A 19,790-nucleotide genomic window follows, 5' to 3' on the forward strand; every position below is an offset into this window, starting at 1 on the left:
TCTCTTTCATATTCTCCACATCCCTCTTCAGTCAATCTTATTGTGTAACAAGTATTAAGCCTTCAAAATGCACCAGGTGCAGAACTGATCACCGGGACCATGTGACAATTCTAATGGAAGGTTGAAGAAATTACATGGATGTCTCACAATGGCTCTTAAAGCTAATGTGAGGGATTTAATTCTCTGCCATTCAAACAGGTGTGATGATAGCAGTATTCTTGGGGAGGGTTTTTAAGTGGATTAGTAGGCATTGATTCTGAAAATATGGATCAGGATCTTCTGGGTTAAACATATGGTTGCTGCTTAATGTAAGGTTTGCTCCATGCAAGTTCTACCCCAAACTTGAATTTTCTATCAGAAATGATTCTTGAGAACTATGGTTAACCTCCCTGTAGGAGCTTAGCAATGGCTCATGGCAAATCATGGCTAGAGCTGCAATTGTTTGCCTCATATGCATTATCACTTGTAAACCTGGTCTTCTCTGGGCCCCACGTTCAGCCTGCCTCTAAAGGCATCTCTATTTTTATTGCTTTGCATGTTGAGATACAATGAAGTGTGAAAACATTATCCCTTCTTGAGGAAAGGCTAAGTGGATTAAGTACCAGATACTTAGGTTGTGCGTCTACCTGGAATGCAACAGTTCATTGAGAGGGTCTGGGAAAAGATGAGGGAGATAGTTAACTCGAGGAAGAAGCCCCTCAGCCACCTTGAGAGGAAAATGTTGGGTAGTAAACTTGGAAGAACAGGATGTAGGTTAAGGTTCTGATTCTTAGTACACACAAATTAGCATCCCAGGGGAGTGGGTCAGGAATAGGGAGGAAGGGGGTGTGTGAGTGTGTGTGAGAACGATAGTATGGTTCAGCTTGTAAACAGCATGACTTAGTGGATGGAGCATGGGCCTGGGAGTCAGGAGAACCTGTTTCCACCACTTGTCTGCTGTGTGACCTTGGGCAAATATTTGACTTCTCTGTGTCTCAGTTCCTTCATCTGCAAAAGGAGGATTAGGACTGTGAGCCCGGTGAGGGACAGGGACTGTGTCCAACCCGATTGTCTTGTCCTCAGCGTTTAGAACAGTGCCTAGCACATAGCGATGGCTTAACACATACCGCAATCATTATCCCAAGGAAAGGATATTGAGAGGATGAACCTAAAACCTTGGATTTCTTGAGAAAGGAAGAGAGGAATGGGCCAGAAGGATGTGCAAACCCAGAAATTTGCAGAAAAGTAGAAGAGGTCTATGGGAAAATATTAGGAGTAAAAGAAAATATGTTTAGGATCAGAATTCTGTTCTCTCTGTTGCCAAATGAACTCGTTTTAAAATCCTTTTGAATGGTCAGTTCTCTTAGAGAACTTAATGATCCTCTTAGCTTCAACTTCCATCTGTATGCAGATGGTCCCTTAATCAACCTCTTCAGTCCTGACTTCTTTTCTTCTCTGCAGTCTTTCATTTCCTCCTGCCTTCAGAACATCTCTATTTGGATGACCCACTGACACCTCAAACTTAACATGTACAAAACAAAACTCCTCACCTTCACATCCAAACCTTACCCTTCTCCTGGCTTTCTTATCCCCATAGACAACACCACCAGGTTACCTGTTTCACACGTCAAAACCTTGCCATTATCCTCAACTGATCTCTATTGCTGAGCCCATACATTCAATTAGTAAGGAAATCCTGTCCAATTCTCCCTTTACAACATCTCTAGAATCAGACTTTTCCTCTCCATTTGAACTGTTACCAGGCAGATTTGGGCACTTATTTTCCACCTTAATTACTGCATCAGCCTCCTCACTGACCTCCTTTCTTCCTGCCTCTCCTGTCTCCAGTCTATACTTCATTCTGCTGCTCAGATCATTTTTCTGAAAATGTTATTCCCTCAAAACTGTAAGCTCGTTATGGGCGAGGAAAGTGTATATCAACTCTATTCTATCATACTCTCCCAAGTGCTCTGCATACAGTAAGCACTCAATAAATATGATAAATTGATAGATTAATTTATATTCTACAGTCCACTCCTTTCCCTATCTTCAAAATCCACCCAAACTCACAAAACCTTCAAGAGGACTTTCTTGATAAACCCTTCCTGACTTCCCTTCTCACTGACTACAAACTTGTCTTGTACCCCTTAAGCACTTTGATATTCACTCTAGCCACGCAGCACTTGTGTACGTATTCACATACTCTGTCTCCCCCATACGTCATTTATATTCATGTCTATCTCCCCTTGTAGACTGTAAGCTCTTTCTAGGCAAAGATTGTATCCATCAACTCAGTTCTATTGTACACTGCCAAGGTCTTAGTACAGAATTCTGCTCACTCTAAGTGCTCAGTGAATACTATTGCAATGAAATGAAATTTAGGGGGAGGATGGGGTTTGGTAAGAAAGATGAGGAGTTCTGTTTTAACTAACTAATAGAGAAGTAGAGTCTTGAAATTTTCTCAAATATACCTCCTTTAAAATAACAAATACTTCCAAGGAAGTACAGAGCCGTCAATTGGTGTTATTCATTTCCAAAAGTGCTTTTGCATTTCCTAAGGCTACTGTCTTTTAGAGATTAAAATAAAAATGAAAGCCTACTTACTCAACTTTTGTGCAGAACTTTACAGTATTGAGTGCTTTGACCTCGCTTTTTACACCATCAGAATAAATTGTTCTGCATATAAACCCTGGGATGGTAGCTGAAAGAGAGTAGAGATGAAGCAGAGAGAATGGAGCTTCAGGGTCAAAGAGCATCACAGCAAAGAGCAAGGATTCAAATTCAGAGTTTTATTTTCCTTTATATGTTTTCACTTTAGGTTTTTTTTTATTATTATTCCTCCTGCTTTTATGGTATCAAGAGTAGAAGTGCCAGGAACTTTTAGAGAACCCAGCTCATTGTGGTTTTCCAGTCCAATTTGAGAGATTTAGAGGATTTTGATGTTTCAAGGAAAGCTTGATGATCTGTCTGGTAAAGTCTGAGCACATGGCTGATATGATCAGGGGAAACATGCAATAGGATGTTTTCTATAAATTTAAACTGAAGAGTAGAGTAGCTTAAAATGCAAGGAGTCTTCTGTGAAAGCCACAGGAGTTGATAAGAACCTTTCTTGACAACTGTAATGAAGTAAGCTTCAAATATAATTTTACTGAAGATGGTGTGTGTGTGTGTGGGCCTGTGTGTGGGTATACCTGTACATTTGCAAAGACATATGTATGCATAAACATATGCATGTATGGTTCCATGAAAAATTAGGGTCATTTTGTTCTATGATCCATTTATCAGACGAATTCCTTCAGGATGAACAGATAAGCTGCTATGGTATATTGATGCCTCCTCCATCGTCTTAGTGGTTTAACTAATTGTCACCAGCCTAGTGGCCCAAGGGCAGAGCCAGGGAAGATGGAGGGTACAGCATTGTATGATCCACCCTCCCACCCCTCCTGCAAGTGGTTCATGTTCCCCTCTTTCCTTTCTCTCTGTTTTCTAGAGGAGGGGTAGAGGCTGGGGCTGAGGGTTATGGTGGCCTCGAGGAGCCAGGATGCAGTGCTGTGAAGTTCATGGAGAAATTTCATGGATTCCTCCACCGTGCCCCTCTCCTCCTCCTGGCATTATCTGTGTCAGATTGTGTCTTGATTGGCAGATGTTCTAAACAAATTAGATCCTTTTTCAGGAACCAGTAGGAGGACTCAGCTCATGAGTGGGTCATAAATCAACCCCTTCAACCGGATTATATATAAGGGCAACCAGACATGCCCATAATGAATTCCAAACACACCTTAGGCAATTCACACCCCTGCTGGGTACCTGTACGTGTGTCTTTGCATGTATATATGTATGTTTATGGAAAAAATAATATTTTCTACTGGGACAAGTGGTAATCCCCTTGTTTTATAATGACTGTATCCCTCCCTATTTTCCTTTTATCTATCCCCAGTGCTTATTACAGTGCTTGGCACTTACGAAGCATTTAACAGATGTCACAATTATTATTATTTTAGAATTAGTAGTACTAATAGTATTATTGCTCAACCACTGGGTGCAGTGCCCTGTACTAAGCACTTCAGAAGTAAAAAAATAAAACTAAAAAAATAACAAAGAAGAGACACTTTCCCTTTCCCACAAGTGGCAAGCACTTTAATGAGGGAGATTGACATTCAAGTATTTACAAATAGAAGAGTCAAAATAAATAGTTGATTGAACAATTGAATAAATATATACAAAATTACTGAGGGTGAATTCAAACAATGGCATAAATATCAGGGATTGTTCTTAGGTTTTCTTTGGCTTTTGGTGCTGGAGATTCACTGAGTAAATGTTGGTCTGTCTCCCGCACGGGACTGCAAGCTCACTGAGGGCAGGGAGCATGTCTACCAACTCTACTGTACTGTACTCTCCCAAGTGTTTAGTCTAGTGCTCTGCACACAGTAAATGCTCAATAAATACCACTGATTGATTGGAGGTGGGGTTTTAGGAGGACTTTGAATGTCGGGAGAGTGGGGTCTGACAGATTTAGGGAAAGAGGGTGCTCTGGGGAGAGAGTTGAGCAAGGGGCTGGAGTTAGGAGAGTGAATGGAGAGTTAAGTACACCTAGCTTAGCTTGAGAGGAATGAAGGGAGTGGGTTGGTAGATAGGGAGTGAAGAGAGTAGACAGGGAAACTGGTGTGAGTTGCTGGAGTTCTTTGAAGCCAATTGTGAGGAGGTTTGTATTTGTTGTGATGACCCAGAGAAAGTGAAGGGTTTTGAGGAGAAATGTGGGCCAAGCAAATTTACCAGAAGGTGAACCGTGAACCCCATTACACCATACACATTGTAGGGGGGAGATGCGGGAGGGAGGCAGAATGAGGAGGGGCTGATATAAGAGTTTAAAAGCTTTATGCCATTGAGCCCCATGAGGGACAGGATTGTGTGCATCCTGATGATCTTATATCTACCTCAGTACTTAACACAGGTTTTACCACGTAGTAAGTGCTTAACAAATATAATTATCATTATTACTAGAGTATTCTACACTCAGTAAGCACTTAACAAATATAAGCACTTAACAAATACTATTCCTACTATCAGAGTTTGTACCAGCATGTTAGCTGGTCATAAAGGGACAAATCCAGGAAATATTGTGTAAGAAGAACTACTATAATTTGACAGTGGACTGAATGAAAGCTTTGAAAGGTGTGAGGAGTTGAAATGAAAGGGAAGTTGCATGGCCTAGTTGAAAAAGCTTGGGCCTTGGAGTCAAAGGACTTGGGTTCTAATCCTAGTCCACCACTTTCCTGCTCTCTGACCTTGGACAAGTCACTTACCTTCTCTATGCCTCGGTTCCCTTATCTGTAAAAAGGGGATTCAATAGCTATACTCCCTCCCACTTATAATGTGAGCCCATGTGGAACCTGATTATCTTGTATATGCCCCTACACTTAGTACAGCATTTGCACATAGTAATCCCTTAATACATATCATTACAATAATAATAACTGTGAAATTTATTAAGCACATACTATGTGCCAGGCATTGTGCTGAGGTAGACACAAGGTAATCAGTTGGACACAGTCCCTGTCCCACATGGGCTCACAGTCTTAATCCCCATTTTACAGATGTGCTAACCCAGGCACAGAGAAGTGAAGTGACTTGTACAACATCACACAGCAGACATGTTGCAGACCTGGGACTAGAACCCACGTCTTCTGAGTCTCAGGCCTGGGCTCCTTCCACTAGGCTGCAACATCAAAGTTAGAGGCTTCAGGAGATGGAGAGAATGGTGGTGGTATTGATAGAGATGGGAAAAATTGGGAGCAGGAGAAGTTTTAGCAGGAAAGATGAGGCATTCTGTTTTAATCATGTTGAATTTGAGTGCCAGCTGTACCAGTCAAGGGGACAGATCCTGGACCCAAGAGATGTGGGGAATCTCAGATGAGAGTTCAAGGCCAGAAAGAATTGGCCAGTAATCCATCAGAGATGCTACCTAATTAATAATTATGTCATTTGTTATACATTTACTATGGGCCAAGCACTGTGCTAAGTGCTGGAGTAGATACAAGTTAATCAGGTCAGACACAGACCCATCCCACATGGGGCTCACACTCTTATGCCCATTGTACAGATGAGTCAGCTGAGGCCCAGAGAAATGAAGTGACTGGCCCACGGTCACACAGCAGACAAGTGGCAAAGCTGGGATTTGAACCAGGTCCTGCTGACTCCCAGGACCGTGCTCTATCCACTAAGCAACACTGCTCCTAAAGCCATGCAAACAGATGAGCTCTCCCATAAAGTGAGAAGAGAAGGGAACCAAAACCTGTAAGACATTCAAAAGAAAGATTGGGAGGCAGAAAGAGGTCAGTGGTGGAACTGAGAAGGAAAAGTCAGGAAAATAGGATGAGAATCATCTTAGTCCCATGTCAGAAAAACCAAAGGCTAGTAGTAGGGTATCATGAAAGTTGATCTGGTTCATAGACCAGCTCCTAGTGGAAAGGGCCGAGGCTTGGGAGTCAGAGGACCTGGGTTCTAGTTCCTCCTTTGGCAAGCCACTTAACTTCTCCACACCTCAGTTTCGTCATCTGTAAAGTAGGGATGAAATATCTGCTCTTCCTGGTGCCATGAATGTGGTTTCCTCCCACTCACCCGAGCCGTGAGTCTGACCCTGGTTCCTTTGGGTCTGCCCTGGATCCAAGCAGTCAAAAGACCAAAAGGCTTGCCTCAAGCTCACCCGGGTGCAGTAGGCCAATCACTAAGAGAGCTAGCAATGGCGGGCAAAAAAATTTAAAAAATACGTGGTATTTATTGAACACTTACTGTGCCCAGAGCACTGAAATAAGTGTTTGGGAGAGCACAATGTAACAGTGTCGGAAGACATGTTCCTTGCCCACTCGGTGTTCACTGGGATTCACTTAACCAACCCTGGGGCCATTTCACGATAATCCAATCGACCTGACCTGAATCGGCCCAAATCTATTGCAGGGAATCCCAGTCCCCCCAAAGGCTCAGGCACCTTTGCATTTACCTCTCAGGACAGCGTGAAATCTGGCACAAAATCTGAGTTACAGACCTCACTCACAGGAACCCTGCCAGATGGAGACTCTAGTGCTCGGTATAAAAAAAAAGTCAGTGAAAGCATCTTGTGGGATAGCCTGATGAAAACAGGACAATCTTGAGGGACACCAGGCATCTGGGCACCCTCCATTTGTTAAGTTGATCATATTGTCCAAATCATAAAGTAAACTGGACATGGGATCAGTGGTCCCAGGTTGAGAGAAAAAAATGCAGGGAGGATGGTGTTCTCACGCTAGACTGGCCTCCCATCTCTTTTCACAACAGACCATCCGACCTCAGTTGCTCTGTCACCTGTCCAGTTCTAATAAAGCCGCAGCTGCCTTTATTCTATTTTTGATTTTCAGTTCTCAGTCTCCCTTCCCTCAGCTCCATATATCCCTCAATTCAGAAACAGGGTCCCTGTTCATTAGGATCCGGGGAAGCAAAGCTGATCACTCTGGACCAAGATTAGGGCTTCCACTTAATGAAATGACTTAATAATTACAATAATAATAATAACAATCTGTAGTATTTGTAAAGCACTTACTATGTGCCAAGCACTCTTCTAAGCACTGAGGAAGATACAAGATAATCAGTCTTCTGTCCCATACAGTGCTCACATTCTAAGTAGAAGGGGGAACATATTTTGAATCCCTATTTTACAGGTGGGAGAACTGAGATACAGAGAAATTAAGGGACTTGACCAAGATCATCATAATAATAATAATAATTATGGTATTTGTTAAGTGCTTACTATGTGCCAGGCACTGTAATAAGCACTGGGATGGATACAAGCAAATCAGGTTGGACACAGTCTCTGTCCCACATGGACCTCACAGTCTCAATCCCCACTTAACAGATGAGGTAACAGAGGCCCAGAGAAGTGAGGTGACATGCCCCAGATCACACAACAGACAACTGGTAGAGCCATGTCATACAGCAGCATGTGACAGAGCAGAGATTAGAACCCAGATCCTCTGACTTCCAGGGCCATTCTCTTTCCATTAAGCCACATTGCTCCTCTAGATATAGATTTTCCAGATTTCTGCATTGAAACTTTCCATCTCTCTCCCTCTTTTTTAAATGGTATTTGGTAAATGCTTACCATATGTTAAGCTCTGTTCTAAGAGTTTGGGTAGAAACAAGTTTATTAGTTGGGACAAAGTCCCTGTCTCACATGGGCTTACACTCTTAATCCCCATTTTGCAGATGAGGTAACTGAGGCCTAGTGAAGTGAATTGCCCAAGGTCACAGAGCAGGAAGTGGTGGACCTGGCATGAGAACCCAGTTACTCTGGCTCCAAAGACCATGCTTTATCCAGTAAACCATACTTCTTCCTTCTCAATCCCTCTCCCTCTGCCCCACTCTCCCTCTTCCTTTCTCTCTTCCTTTGTCCCCTTTCCCTCTCTCCCTCTCCCTTTGACCTTCTGTCCTTCTCTCCCTTTCCTTCTGTCCATCTCTCTCTTCACCCTGGGTTCCCTCTCCCTATTTCCCTGTCACTCTCTCCCTCTCTCCTCCACCTATTTTTCAACTTTCCAACTTTCCTTCTCCCCCCTTTCTTCCGTCTCTTACCCTTTCTTCCTTCCCTCCTTTATTTCTCCATCCTTCTCTCTCTCTTTCCCTCTCCACCCATTCCCCACTACCTTTCTCATTTTTCTTTCTTTTCCTGTCTCCTTCTCTTCCTTTCCTTCTGTCCTTTTCCCTTTATTAATCTCCTCCTTTCCCTTTTCCTCTTTCACCCTCCCTCTCCCTTTCCTGTCCTCTCTTTCCTTCTCCCCATCTCCATCTCCCCTTTCTCTCTCCTTCTATCTTTTTCTTCCTTTCTCCCTCTTCCTCCTTCCTTCTATCTCCTCTGCCTCCCCTCCTCCATCTCTCCTTCTCTCTCCCACTCTCTCTCTCACACACATACTAGGACTGAGCCAAAAGGGACATAGTGGCAATATGTTCATGGAAGCAATGGTAATGGAGTGATCTTTGCTTCATGAGACAAGATGAGGTTTTTGGCCCAGGTAGAGAAGAATATAATTTAAGATCAGCAGGAGACCTACTCTTGAGTAATAATAATCATAATGATGGTATTTGTTAAGCGCTTACTATGTGCAAAGCACTGTTCTAAGTGCTGGGGGCATACACGGTGATCAGGTTGTCCCACGTGGGGCTCACACTTTTAATCCCTATTTTCAGATGAGATAATTGAGGCACAGAAAAGTGAAGTGACTTGCCCAAAGTCACACAGCTGACAAGTGGCAGAGCTGGGATTAGAACCCATGACCTCTGACTCCCAAGCCTGGCCTCTGTCCACTGAGTCACGCTGAGAACTAGGATGGAGGTGATAGAGGAGACATGCTAGTAAGTGGTGAGGAGGCAATGGAGGGGTTTGGGGAAGTTCAAGCTCTTTATAGGATTTCATTTTTATCAATAAAATATTTGATGAAGTCATCAAGGGACAATGGTGGGGATAAAGCGGCTTCAGGAAGGAGTTAAACATTTGGAGAGGTTGATGGAGAGTGGAGAATGTAAAAGTCAATAAGGGAGAAATATAATCCCAAACTAGATACATTTATAAGTATCCCAAACAATGGAAGATGTGGATTAAAAAAAAAACAACTCCTTTAGTCGGCTATTGATTCAAGCAAGGTCAATTGAATATAGTGGTCTTATGTTTTTCCACCTACTTCACCTCAGTGTAAATTCTCAAGAGAAGAGAATATTCAATTCAGCACTTAGCAGACTGAGACTGAAAAATAAGAAGTGCACTAATCAAGGTTCCAATCCCTTACGTCTTTCACTATTTGTGCAATGGCTATTGCATTTGTCCCTGAAAATGCTTTGTCATAATTAAGATTGTAAAATGGCTTGAATCCTTAGTTGGATTTACTTAGTTCAACAAATTATTTCTATATTTTCATCTCAGTAGTATTAATAGGAATATATTCATTCTTTTCCAGGTTAATTTAGAGAGATGTGCTGATTTCTGCACTAATGAGCATAAAGGCATAATAGAAAAAATATTTCAAACAAAAAATGCAAGTACATCAAAAAAGTATTTCTCCAGCAAATGTTTTCCACCTTTTGTAAGTTGCAGTTCGCTGCCATGACACGTACATATACATATATGTGCGTGCAAGTGTATTTATTTTATTTTTGATGTTTGGGTTTTTTGGTTTCCTTTTTATTCCCTTTACCTGATCTTTGTAGGAAATTAGAAAAGACGCCCTTACCCTCCAGCCCTGCCACAACCATTAGTAAGCCATTCTAAGAATCATTTTCAGAGATGGCTTGAAAAATGGGTGGGGACAGAATGGGCTCAGCTGCTGTTTATGGAGTCTGGGAATTTTCAGTTCCCCTACCAGTCATCTTAGGGGAATGGGCCAGAGAAAGTGGATGCCTCGGTGGAAACCATCAGCACTACTCCAACACCTGTCCTGCTGGCTATAATGTATACCTTTCTCCTCTAAACTACTGGTGCCTGAGAAGTTCTCATCCAAATATCAGAGGGCCAAAAAAGGCAAATTTCTATACTTCATTGGACAAAGTGAATGCGTGTACAAGGTGTTTTTAGAGTGATATTCATATCAGTGATTTTGATCTCACCATTGACAACACTGTCTCTGAATAGGACAAATCTTCCTTCCTTCCCTCCCTCCCTCCCTCCTTTCTTCCTTCATTCTTTCCTCCCTTTCTCCTTTCCTCCTCCCTCCTTCCCTCCCTCCCTCCCTTCCTCTCTCTCTTTCTCTCTTTCTCCTCTCCACCCACCTCCACACCAAACAGGAACTCTTTACCATGCATTCAATCAGGTCCCTCTTTCCTACCTGATCTCCTATTACAACCCAGCTCACACAGCTCATTGTGGACAGACAAAGTGTCAGTTATATTGTTATATAACATTCTCTCAAGCACTGAATACAGTGCTCTGCAAACAGTAAGTGCTCAATAAATACAACTGACTGACTGAGTGACAATTCAGTCCTTTAATGCCAACCTGTTCATTCTATCTCAATCTCTGTCTCTCCACCAGCCTCTTGTCCACATCCACACTCTGGCCTAAAACTACCTCTCCATTCATATCTGACAGACCATAACTTTCTCCACCTTTGAAGCCTTATTAAAATTCCCCAAGTGCTAGGCTCAGTGCTCAGCATACAGTAAATGTTTAATAAATGTCACTGATTAGTTGGTTGATTCCTTTCTTTTTTTTTTCCTCCTCCTTTCTCCATTCTCACCCATCATGGATAGAGAGATAGTTTTCCCTCATTCTACCAGTGGTATTGATGATGAACTTGTTCCCTACCCATCAACGTCAATTTTATTTATTGAGAGTTTACTGTGTGCTGAGTACTTTATTAAGTGCTTCAAACTATACAATATAACGGAGTTGGTAGACATGTCCACAAAGGGCTTACAGTTTATAGAGGGAGAGACAGGCATCAAAGTAATTTATAGATAGGTACATAAGTTCACTGGGGCTGAGGGTGGGGTGAATGTCAACTGCTCAAAAGTTGCAGATCCACGTGAATAGATAACGTAGAAGAAAGAAGGAGTCAGAGAACAGAAGGCTTAATTGGAGAAGGGCTCTTGGAGGAGATGGACCTTATTAAGGCTTTGAAGGTGGGGTGATCTGGCATATAGAGAGAGGATGGGAATTCCAGACCAGAGGGAGGACATGGGAAAAGCATCAGCAGCTAGAGAGATGAGATTGTGAAACAGTGAGCAAGTTGATGCTAGAAGAGCAAAGTGTGAGGACTGGCTGTCGTGGGAAATCAGCGAGGCAAGGTAGGAGGGGGAGGGGGCCAGCTGGTTGAGTGCTTTAAAGTAAATGGTAAATTGTTTCATTTTGATGGAAGGATGGATGGAGAAACACTGGAGTTTCTTGAATGGGGAGATGTGGACTGAACTTTTTTTAGAAAACTGACCTTAGCAGCAGAGTGAAGTGTGAACTGGAGTAAGGAGATACAGGAGGCAGAGAGTTCAACAGGAGATTGATGCAGTAGTTAAGGCTAGAGAGGATAAGTTCTTGCATCAGTATAGTAGCTTTTAGGGTGGAAGGGAAAGGGCAGATTTTATTGATATCATGAGGGTGGAACTGACAGGATTCAGTCAATCAATTCATTCATTCAATCGTATTTATTGAGCACTTACTGTGTGCAGAGCACTATACTAAGCACTTGGAAAGTGTAATTCAGCAATAAAGAGAGACAATCCCTGCCCACACTGAGATAATCTATGCAGGGCATGTTTCAACCTTTGGTGGTGTTGAATAGTTAATAGAAATGATCCCTGCCCTCAAGGAGCTGACAATACAGTGGAGAAAACTGACGCTAAAATGAATTACAGATATGGAGTGGCAACTTTGTGTACAGTTATATATCAAAGTGCTCCAGGGGTGAGACAGGGTGAGGTGGAGCAGAGGGTGAATAACCAAGGAGTTATGCAAGTGCTTAAATTTCCTTTAGGGAGAAAAAAGAGTTGGCAAGATGAGAGATTAATTAAAGAATGTCACCTGTAGGAGACATGAATTCCAAAGATCTTTGAAGATGGGAAGACCAGGGTTCTAACTAATGTGAAATGGAAGGGAATTCCAAACAGGGGCATGAATAAGATGTTGACAGTGAGAGAGATGAGAATGAGGCATAGAAAGTGGATTGGTTTAAGATAAATTAATAAATCCCAGTAAGCGCTCAAAAAATACAATTGAATGAATTAATTAATTTAGTGGGACAGGAGTGAAAAAAAGAAATGGAGAGCGAGCTAGTTGAGTACCTCAAAGCTGACGGTGAGGAATTCAGTTCTTGCTGCATAGAAAGAGAGATGGAAAACTATTGGATGTTTTTTGAGGAATGAGGAAATTTGGGCAAAATGGCAGCAGACTGAAGTATGAACAAGAAATAGGAAAGACACTGAAAGCAGAAATATCTGTGAGGTGAGAATAGTCCAGTTGTGAATATGGCAAGTGCTTGGACCAGCATGGTGGCCATTAAGATGGAGAGGAAGGGGTGGTTTCTGGAGCTGTTATTTAGAAAGAACTGACAAGACATGGAGACTGGCTGAATATAGGGCTTGAAGAGAAGTCAGGAATAATGCTAAATTTGAGAGCTGAGGAGGATGGTGGCCTCGTCAGCAATGATGGGGAAGTGAAGAGAAGGAGGGAACTTGGGAGAGGAGATTAGGAGATCAGTTTTGGACATGTTGAGCTTGAGGAGCTGGTAGGACAACTATGTAGAGATGTCAAACTATGTAGAGATGTCAGGAAGGCAGGAGGGTGAATTGAGATTGCAGAAGAGAGACACTGTTAAGGTGGATTTGGGAGTCAACTGTATTGAAATGAAGTCATGGGAGCAAACAAGTTCTCCAGTGAAGAAAGTGTTGATTGAGAATTGAAGAGGACCTAGAACTGAGCTTTGATGAAGACTCACAGTTGTGAGGTGGGAGGCAGAGGATGAGCCAGGCAAAGAGGCAGAGAGATAAGGGAGGTAAGATGAGTCCAATGTTTACTATTTCCCCTACATTAATCCATTTTAATGTGTCTCCCCCTTTAGCCTGTAAACCTCTTGTGGGCAGGGATCACATCTATCAATGCTATTGTACTGTAACTCCCAAGCACTTACTGAAGTGCTGTAGACACTTTAAGTGCTCAGTAAATACCACTGACTACTTGATAGATTAACAAAATATGGGAGACCAATCATTCATCTTCCAAACCCTCTTTGAAGGCATATTTCCTCCAAGAAGCCTTTCCTGACTAAGCCCTCATTTTCTTCACTCCCTTTTGTGTCATCCAGATTTGCTTCCTTTCTTTCCTCCCCCTCCACAGCCCCACAGCACCTATGCACATATATGTAATTTATTTATTCATTTATTTATTTATTTATTCATTTATTTATTTATATTTATTTATATCTCCATCTCCAGACTGTAAGGTCACTGAGGACAAGGAATTTGTATGTTACATTGTTATATTGTCATCCCCCAAGCACTTAGTAGAGTGTGCTGCACTCAGTATGCACTCAATAAATATGATTGATTAATTGATTATAATATATCAGAGTTGGTAGACTTGTTCCCCACCCACATGAAGCTTATAGTTTAGAAGAAAATATGCTATTGAACCAGGGTGGTCTGGTGGAAAGACCACAGGCCTGGGAGTTAAAGGGCCTGGATTTAAACCCAGCTTTGTCACTTTTCTGCTTGTGTGACCTTGGGCAAGTCACTTAACTTCTCTGTGCCTCAGTTCCCTCATCTGCAAAATGGGGATCCAATATCGTTTAGTGCCATGTGCTTGGCACGTAGTAAGTGCTTAGTAAATACCATTTTCATTAATATTGTAATTATTGTTATTATTACTATCATCATTATTATGATTACTATTACCATAGTAATTTTACAACTACCAGAGAAATACCTGTGCTCCAAGGAACTCTATTGTTAGGCTAAATCTGGGAATCTCACTCACCCACACTTTATTATACTGAAATTTATGTCAGCATTGGAAATGCTGTTCATATTCTGTAAATGGGTAATGGCCCACAAACCATCAATATAAATTCATTTGAAAGGATTGGAAGCTCTGAGGAAAATTATAGGGTGCGAAAAACTTTCATGGGCACTTTGCCTCTTTGCCTTGAGGTGGGTGATGCAGGTTTCTTTCTTTGTGGATTGAGAGCTCTGTAGGAATTCCCTGGCATCTTCTATGTGGGGAGAGAAGTGTCAGAACAAGCACTTTTCCTCAATCTTGTTTTACAGAAGTTTCTTGATGCTTGGGCTAAAAACTTAATTCATAACTTAGCACGGACAAAGGCTAGGGATTTTTAAAAGTCTAGTAAGTGTGCCTATGCAAAATTTAATTTTCCAGATGCTTGCAGATGGATTATCTCTTCCCCAGCTGGGTGTCTGTTCCCGTCTCCCCCTGCTCATTTTCCTGCATTTTTACAATCTCTCTCTTTCCCCTCAGAATCCGATATCGCCGGTTTGGATGGCCGAAGCTCCCTCCTCTACAGGTTCAATCAGAAACTGATGAGTACTTTCAAAGATGTGATTTCACTCAAGTTCAAGAGCATGCAGGGGGATGGAGTCTTGTTCCACGGAGAAGGACAGCGTGGTGACTTCATTACCTTAGAGCTGCAGAAAGGGAAACTCTCCTTTCACATTAACTTGGGTATGTCTTTCACGCTTTCGAATCAAAACTGAGTCTGTTGGGCGAGCCCTCATTTACTGTTTCCTTCAGATTTTTCTCTTCTGTCTTCAAATCCTCCAGACCTCAGCTCTCCCTCTCATCACACCCTTTTTGAAATCCTAACCTCCTCCAGGAAGCCCTCCCAAATTAATTTATCTTCTCCCCATGTGACATGCTTCCAACTATTATCTCAACACTTTTATACCACTTCAGCACTCTGGAGCTCCCATTTCACTTCAATCAATTGTCAGTACGATTTACCGAATGCTTACTCTGTGCAAAGCACATGGTATAGTGTATAGAGCTCAGAGCTGAAAGACAGAAGGTCATGGGTTCTAATTCTGTCTCTGTCACTGGTCTGCTGTGTAACCTTGGGCAAGTCTTTAAGACTGTGAGCCCCACGTGGGACAACCTGATTCCCCTGTGTCTACCCCAGCGCTTAGAACAGTGCTCGGCACATAGTAAGCGCTTAACAAATACCAACATTATTATTATTATTATTCTCTGTGCCTCAGTTACCTCATCTGTAAAATGGGGATTAAGACTGGGAGCCCTATGTGGGAGAGGGGCTGGGTCTAACCTGATTTGCTTGTATCCACCCCAGTGCTTAGAACAGTGCCTGGCATATAGTAAGTCCTTAACAAACACCATCATTATTATTATTATTATTATTATCATTGAGCCCATAGGACAGCTAGTAGATGTGATCACTAACCTCAAGTAATATACAACTTAATTCAGGACAGAGGCATTAAGACAAATGACAGATAACTTAGTACATATTTTTCTACATGCTCTGCTATTTAAATATTTCTTCTTTCTGTAAATTACCATATGTCTGTCTCCCATTTAGATTCTAAAATTCTTCCAGGACCAGATTGAATCTTTCCACATCTCTCATTCATTCATTCATTCATTCATTCATTCATTCATATTTATTGAGCGTTTACTGTGTTCAGAGCCCTGTACTAAACACTTGGAATGTACAATTCGGCAACAGAGACAATCCCTGCACAACAACGGGATCACAGTCAAAAAGGGGGAGACAGACAGTAAAAGAAAACAAGTAGACAGGCATCAATGCCATCAAAATAGATAAATAGAATCAAATTATCCCAAGTGCTTAGAACAACACTCTATAAACACACAGATGAGATGAACTAAAAAAAAAAATCACACTATTGATCAAGTAATAATAAATCAATGGTATTTATTAAGTGCTCACTTTACTAAGTGTTTGGGAGAAAGCTATAGCATTACCAGACATGTTCATACCATCAAAAAACACACCACCATTCAGGAGAAGCAGTCATTATAATAAATTTTAGGTCAGGGGAGCAGCTGAATATATAGATATTTTCACAAGGGCTGTGTGAGAGAGGGTGGAGAACTACCTAAGGGATTACAGGGTACAGACTTTAGTGAAAGGATGACACATTAGGGAGGGAAAATAGGAATGGGAGATGAGAGATTAGTCAGGAAACATATTGGAAATTAGTGAAACCAAACTGAGAAGCAGTGTGGCCTAATGGGAAGAGCATTGTCCTGAGAGTCAGAGGATCTGAGTTCCTAATCCAGCTCAGCCACTTGTCTGCTGTGGGACCTTAGGCAAGCCATTTTCATGTGCTGGAAAAGGGCTTCTTTATTAAAGAATACCTTGTGCTGAGGCTAGCTCTAGCCTATCCAAGAGTCTATGGCTTCAGTCTTAATAGGATCAATTCTCAGCCTCCTACCTTAGAGAAGCAGCTTGGCTTAGTGGAAAGAGCGGGGCTTGGGAATCAGAGGTCATGGGGTCTAATCCCAGCTGCGCCACTTGTCAGCTGTGTGACTTTGGGCAAATCACTTATCTTCTCAGGGCCTCAGTTATTCATCTGTTAAAATGGGGAGTAAGACTGTGAGCCCCAGTTGGGATAACCTGAAGACCTTGTATTTCCCCCAGTGCTTAGAACAGTGCTTGTCACATAGTAAGCACTTAAGGAATGCCATCATTATTATTATCATTATTATTACCTTCAGTAATTCTGCATTCATTGCAAGCTCTGGCCTAGAGAATAGCCTATCTTTGAGTCTCTGTAACCAACACCTTCTTCCTTTCCTCCTGCCTCCCTGGGAAAAGTATCTTATCCTCTCAGCTGTATTCAACTCCCCTCTGTGTTCTCAGAATTGTTTTAAGCAAAGAAGAAAACTGATCTGAGATTCCTGAGAATATCAGAAGCAGAGTTTATGGGAACAGGAAAAGAAAATCAGCCAAAGAAGAAATGTTAAAAGAAAAGCCAAATGGTGGAAAACATAAGCAGAGATCATTATAAGCTTGAAAGCACAACCTCTTGTTCTTGCTCTGGGTATCACTGAAAATGAGGAGGATTTTAATATTCATTTCCAAGATGAATTATATTATGTAAAATAACGAAGAGTGGAATAAATTGATTTAATTTAGGTTATAAATTCTCTGGAAGACAAGCAAAGCCCAGCTCGTGTTGCATAGAGCCCAACACTCTGAATGAGACATTTAACATACAGCATAAGACAGATCCCTGAGAATCTATCAATAGGAGTCAACTCAATCAGTCTGTCAATTGGTGACATTTATTAACTGTGGATTCTGAGGAATTTCAATCTCTGCCAAATTTATCCACACTCTTCTCCAGTTTACACCCCAGTTCTCACACTTGTGTGCTACCATTCCCGTTTCAGTAGATGCTCAAAATATAATATTGATTGACTTATTATGTGTTTGGGAAAATATGCCAGATGCCAGATGCACATTCTCTGCCCTCAAGATGTTTACAGTCTACAGGGAGAAATAGGTAAATATTATCTATAAATGCTTTTTGTACTACCTCCCTTACCTCTTTTTAGCTAACTACCTACATTTATCCAAGAACTATTGTGGCCTAAGGGAAAGAGCATGGGCCTGAGAGGCAGTGGACCTGGGCTCTAATCCTGGCTCCACTACATGTTGGTTGGGTAACCTTGGGCAAGTCACAATTTCTCTGTGCCTCAGTTCCCTTATTAGTAAAATGGAAATTAAATTCTACTCCCTCCCACCTAGATTGTGAGCCCCAAGCAGGACAGGGCTGTGTCCAACCTGATAACCTTGTATCTCCCCAAGAGCTTAGAACAATGCTTGGAACAAAGCAAGTCCTTAATAAATACCATAATTGTTATTATTTTTACCATTAGAAAGTAATACCAAAAAAAGGCAATAGTCCTTTAGGAATGGTATCATTAGTTTATAAGTTCCTTGAGCCAGGGATTGAGTTCTCCTACTCTACTGTATTGTACTTTCCAAGTGCTCTCAACAAAGTAAACACTCAGTAAATATTATCAATTAACTGAGTGACTGGTTATTTGGTCCCTTTGGAACCTACTCACATGTAAACTACAGTACCGAATATAGAGAGTGTGAATTATTTTCCTAACCAATATTAAGACAGTTCTTTCCTATGTAATGAATTGTCCCTGAAAAGATGGATATGAATCTGGGATTCCTTCCATATTAATTGCATTGGTTGTTTGTAGGAAAACTTTCTGGTTTTTTTTGGTCAGTCAGATAAACAACAATATATTTCAATGTTTTATAAATGATGTCCTCAAACCTCAAATGAGTCAGTAAATTGTGAACTCTTCCTAAGGGAATTTTTAATGGAATTGAAACATTCACAGAATTGCTTAACCTCCTGGAACACTTTATTTGTGTCCACCCAGCTATTGCTTCCAAGTGAGCTGAGGAGAGCCCCAAAGGACATCATTTCCATTCATTCATTCATTCATTCATTCGTATTTATTGGGCGCTTATGTGTGCACAGCACTATACTAAATGTTTGGAATGTACAATTTGGCAACAGATAGAGACAATCCCTGCCCAACAACGGGCTCACAGTCTAAAAGAATGAGACAGACAGCAAAACAAAACATGTGGTCAGGCATCAATACCATCAAGATAAATAGAATCATAGATACATACACATCATTAATAAAATAAATAGAGTAATAAAGATATATATAAATATGCACGTGCTGTGGGGAGGGCAAGGGGGTAGAGTAGAGGGTGGGAGTAGGGGGAAGCAGCATGCCCAGTGGACAGAGTGTGGGCCTGGGAGTCAGAAGGACCTGGGTTCTCATACCACCTCTGCCACTGGTCTGCTGCCTTACCTTGGGCAGGTCTCTTCACTTCTCTGTGCCTCAGTTACCTCATCTATAAAATGGGGATTAAGATTGTGTGCCCCAAGTGGAATGTAGATTGTGTCTACCCTGCTGAGATTATGTCTACCTCAGCACTTTTACAGTGCCTGCAATGTAGGAAGCAATTAATAAGTACCTTAAAAAAAATCCTCCCACTTGACATCAAGCTGATGCCTATTCATTCATTCAATCATATTTATTAAGCGCTTAAAGTGTGTAGATGAATGTACTAAGTGCTTGGAAAGTACAATTCGGCAACACACAGAGACAAGCCCTACCCAACCACGGGCTCACAGTCTAGAAGGGGGAGACAGACGACAAAACAAAACAAAACAAGCAGACAGGCATCAATATCATCAAAATAGATAAATAGAATCCAAGATATATACATAACTATTCTATTAAAATCACGTCTCCCCAGGAAGCTTTA

The 19,790-nt window shown here is 41.6% G+C and overlaps 1 protein-coding gene across 1 annotated transcript in view; it reads left to right on the forward strand.

Annotated features, from left to right (window-relative positions):
- Positions 1 to 19,790, forward strand: part of CNTNAP5 (contactin associated protein family member 5) — a 746,584-nt gene that overhangs the window by 341,351 nt on the left and 385,443 nt on the right. Inside the window, exon 5 of the mRNA XM_029075794.2 lies at positions 14,954 to 15,157. Within this exon, the coding sequence (XP_028931627.1) occupies positions 14,954 to 15,157 (204 nt within the window). The remainder of the gene's footprint in view (positions 1 to 14,953; positions 15,158 to 19,790) is intronic.

This window comes from Ornithorhynchus anatinus, chromosome 1 (assembly GCF_004115215.2).
Source record: "Ornithorhynchus anatinus isolate Pmale09 chromosome 1, mOrnAna1.pri.v4, whole genome shotgun sequence".
Classification (NCBI taxonomy): Eukaryota; Metazoa; Chordata; class Mammalia; order Monotremata; family Ornithorhynchidae; genus Ornithorhynchus; species Ornithorhynchus anatinus.